Raw genomic sequence first — 4853 nt, forward strand, 5'->3', positions numbered from 1 at the left:
ATAAAGAGGGGGAAGGGTAGCAACGCGGCTGGGCGGCACCTTCTCCGGTCCCAGTACCTGGCCCAACGAGGCTGTCTGCACGGCTTCGTACCGCTCGAGCCGCTCAGGTACCGGTCCTACCGAGGCGTCGCCCTGTCCCGCTCCCGCTGGAGAGAGAAGGAAGCACGGCCGGGAGGCACTCCTACTCTCCCCAGTGCTCGGACAGTGTGGACTGTCTCTGCGGATTTCATATCGCTCGAGTCCTCCGGACACCGGGGTTCGCGGGGGGCGCCACCGTTCCCGTTACCGCTGGGAAAAGCCCGTCCTTTCTTGGCCCCACGTCTCACCATGGACTGGGCACGTGGGCGGAGGGAAGAGTCCGCCCTTTGGGGCGCACGGACAGCCAGGGCCCCGTCGGCCGTCTGGACGTGGCGGCGTCCAGACGTTTCCCGAATCTCACCACGCGGAGGTGGGGTTGGCTAATGGGAGCAGCGGGGGATGCTCGAGGCATGCCTAGACCGCGCCGCGCCCTTTGAGAGTCGCACCAGCAGAGCTGGCGGTACCACCCCAACCATCAGTAGCAGCACCAGCAGCACCATCAGCAGCACCAGCAGCAGAACCAGCAGCACCAGTAGCACCACCAGCAGCACCAGCAGCAGCAGCAGCACCACCACCACCAATACCACTAGCACCAGTAGCAACAGCAGCACCGGCAATACCAGCAGCATCACCAGCAGCACCAGCAACACCTGCGGCACCACTAGCAGCAACAGTAGCAACAGCACTACCAGCAGCACCTGCAACATTAGCAGCACCAGCGTCAACAACACCACCACCACCAGCAACAGCAGCACCACCAACATCAATACTATCAGCACCAGTAGCACCAGCAGCACCAGCAGTACCAGCAGCACCACCAGCAGCACCTGCAACACTAGCAGCACCAGCGTCACCACCACTACCAGCACCAGCAGCAGCAGCAGCACCACCACTACCACCACCAGCAGCAGCAGCAGCACGGGCAGCACCAGCAACACTAGCAGCTCCAACATCACCACCACCTCCACCAGCAGCAGCAGCAGCAGCACCACCACCAATAACACCAGCACCAGTAGCACCAGCAGCAGCAGCACCAGCAGCACCAACAACGCCAGCAGCACCAATTGCGGCACCAGCACCACCAGCACCAACAGCACCACCATCACTACTAGCACCATCACCAGCAGCACCAGCAACAGCACCAGCAACACCAACAGCATCAGCAGCACTTGCGGCACTAGCAGCAGCAGAAGCAGCAGAACTACCACCACCACCACCTCCACTAGCACCAACAGCACCACCATCACTGCTAGCGCCACCACCAGCAGCAGCAGCACGAGTAGCACCAGCAACACCAGCAGCACCAATTGCGGTACCAGCACCACCAGCACCACCGTCACAACTAGCACCATCACCAGCAGCACCACCAACAGCATCTGCAATATCAGCAGCACCAGGAGCAGCAGCAGCAGCAGCACGAACACCACCAACACCACCAGCAGCAGCAGCAGCACGAACAGCACCAGCAACACCAACAGCACCTGCGGCACTAGCAGCAGCACCAGCAGCAGCAGCAGCAGCAGCAGCACCACCACCACCACTACCGGCAGCAGCACAAGCAGCACCAGCAACACCAGCAGCACCAATTGCGGCAACAGCACCACCATCACCAACAGCACCAGCAGCAGCAGCAGCACTACCACCAATACTACCAACACCACCACCACCAGCAGCAGAACCTGAAACACCAGCATCATCAGCATCACCACCACCACCACCATCAGCACCAGTAGCACCAGCAGCATCAGCAGTACCAGCAGAACTACCAGCAGCACAAGCGTCACCACCACCACCAGCAGCAGCAGCAGCAGCAGCAGCAGCAGCAGCAGCAGCAGCAGCAGCAGCAGCAGCAGCAGCAGCAGCAGCAGCAGCAGCAGCAGCAGCAGCAGCAGCAGCAGCAGCAGCAGCAGCAGCAGCAGCAGCAGCAGCAGCAGCAGCAGCAGCAGCAGCAGCAGCAGCAGCAGCAGCAGCAGCAGCAGCAGCAGCAGCAGCAGCAGCAGCAGCAGCAGCAGCAGCAGCAGCAGCAGCAGCAGCAGCAGCAGCAGCAGCAGCAGCAGCAGCAGCAGCAGCAGCAGCAGCAGCAGCAGCAGCAGCAGCAGCAGCAGCAGCAGCACCACCACCACCACCAGCACCAGTAGCACCAGCAGCATCAGCAGTACCAGCAGAACTACCAGCAGCACAAGCGTCACCACCACCACCAGCAACAGCAGCAGCAGCAGCACCACCACCAATACCACCAGCACCAGCACCACCAGCAGCAGCACCAGCAACACCAGCAGCACCAACATCACCACCACCACCAGCACCAGCAGCAGCAGCAGCACCACCACCAATACCACCAGCACCAGCACCACCAGCTGCAGCACCTGTAACACCAGCATCACCAGCAGCAGCACCAGACGTACCAGCTACACCAGCAGCATCAATTGCGGCACCAGCACCACCAGCACCAACAGCACCACCATCACCACCATCACCACTAGCACCATCACCAGCAGCACCAGCAACAGCATCAGCAACACCAGCAGCAGCAGCAGCACCTGCAACACCAGCAGCACCAACATCACCACCACCACCAGCACAAGCAGCAGCAGCACCACCACCACCACCAACACCACCACTGGCAGCAGCACGTGCAGCACCATCAACAGCAATAGCACCAATTGCGGCGCCAGCACCACCAGCACCAACAGCACCAACAGCACCACCATCACCACTAGCGCCACTACCAGCAGCACCAGCACAATCAGCACCAGCAACACCAGCAGCATCAGCAGCACCAGCAATACCAGCAGCAACACCAGCAGCACCAGCAACACCTGCGGCACCACTGGCAGCACCAGTAACAGCAGCATCACCCCCACCACCACCACCACCAGCACCAGCAGCAGCAAAATCACCAGCAGCACCAGCAACACCTGCGGCGCCACTAGCAGCACCATCACCACCACCACCACCAGTAGCACCAGCAGCATCAGCAGTAGCAGCAGCAGCACCAGTAGCAGCACCACCACTACCACCACCACCAACACCATTACCGGCAGCAGCACGAGCAGCACCAGCAGCACCAGCACCAACAGCACTACCATCACCACTAGCGCCACCACCAGCACCTGCAACACTAGCAGCACCAGCGTCACCACCACCACCAGCACCAGCAGCAGCAGCAGCACCACCACCAATACCACCAGCACCAGCACCACCAGCAGCAGCACCTGCAACACCAGCAGCACCAGCGTCACCACCACCACCAGCACCAGCAGCAGCAGCAGCACCACCACCAATACCATCAGCACCAGCACCACCAGCAGCAGCACCTGAAACACCAGCAGCACCAATTGCGGCACCAGCACCACCAGCACCAACAGCACCACCATCACCACTAGCACCATCTCCAACAGCACCAGCAACAGCACCAGCAACACCAGCAGCATCAGCAACACCTGCGGTACTAGCAGCAGCATCAACAATACCAGCAGCACAACCACCACCACCAATTCCACCAGCACCAGTAGCACCAGGAGCACTAGGAATACCAGCAGGATCACCAGCAGCAACACCAGCAGTAACAGCTACACCAGCAGCACCAATTGCGGCACCTGCACCACCAGCACCAACACCACCACCATCACCACCATCACTACTAGCACCATCTCCAACAGCACCAGCAACAGCACCAGCAACACCAGCATCATCAGCAGCACCTGCGGCACTAGCAGCTGCATCAGCAATACCAGCAGCACAACCACCACCACCAATTCCACCAGCACCAGTAGCACCAGGAGCACTAGGAATACCAACAGCATTACTAGCAGCACCAGCAACACCTGCGGCACCACTAGCAGCAGCACCACCACCACAACCAATACCACCAGCACCAGTTGCACCAGTAGCACCAGCAGCACCAACAGCACTAACGTCACCACCACCACCACCACCAGCAGCAGCATCATCACCACCACCAATAGCACCATCACCAGTAGCACCAGCAGCACCAGCAATACCAGCAGCAGCACCAGCAACACCTGCGGCACCACTGGCAGCACCAGCAGCATCAGCAGTACCAGCAGCACTACCAGCAGCACTTGCAACACTAGCAGCACCAGCGTCACCACCACCACCAGCACCAGCAGCAGCAGCAGCACCACGACCAATACCACCAGCACCATCACCACCAGCAGCAGCACCTGAAATACCAGCATCACCAGCAGCAACACCAGCTACACCAGCAGCACCAATTGCGACACCTGCCACACCAGCACCAACAGTACCACCATCACCACCATCACCACTAGCACCATCTCCAGCAGCACCAGCAACAGCACCAGCAACATCAGCAGCATCAGCAGCACCTGCTGCACTAGAAGCAGCATCAGCAATACCAGCAGCACAACCACCACCACCAATTCCACCAGCACCAGTAGCACCAGGAGCACTAGGAATACCAGCAGCATTACGAGCAGCACCAGCAACACCTGCGGCACCACTAGCAGGACCAGTAGCAGCAGCACCACCACAACCACCAATACCACCAGTACCAGTTGCACCAGTAGCACCAGCAGCATCAGCAGCACCAGCAGCACCAACAGCACTAACGTCACCACCACTACCAGCAGCAGCAGCAGCAGCATCACCACCACCAATAGCACCATCACCAGTAGCACCAGCAGCACCAGCAACACCTGCGGCACCACTGGCAGCACCAGTAGCAGCAGCATCACCCCGACCACCACCACCAGCACCAGTAGCACCAGCAGCATCAGCAGTACCAGCAG

General features: G+C 60.3%; 1 protein-coding gene across 1 annotated transcript in view; it reads left to right on the top strand.

Moving 5' to 3' along the window:
* The window catches only part of LOC116843607 (serine-rich adhesin for platelets-like), a 10894-nt gene that overhangs the window by 1378 nt on the left and 4663 nt on the right, over window positions 1-4853 (top strand). The window contains 6 exon segments of the mRNA XM_032814141.1: window positions 497-961; window positions 1053-1210; window positions 1425-1492; window positions 1770-2587; window positions 2975-4261; window positions 4311-4843. Coding sequence (XP_032670032.1) covers window positions 497-961; window positions 1053-1210; window positions 1425-1492; window positions 1770-2587; window positions 2975-4261; window positions 4311-4843 — 3329 coding nt within the window.

The sequence above is a fragment of the Odontomachus brunneus genome, unplaced genomic scaffold, assembly GCF_010583005.1.
Source record: "Odontomachus brunneus isolate Ranch 3 - 2012 unplaced genomic scaffold, Obru_v1 Obru_scaffold_034, whole genome shotgun sequence".
Lineage (NCBI taxonomy): Eukaryota > Metazoa > Arthropoda > Insecta > Hymenoptera > Formicidae > Odontomachus > Odontomachus brunneus.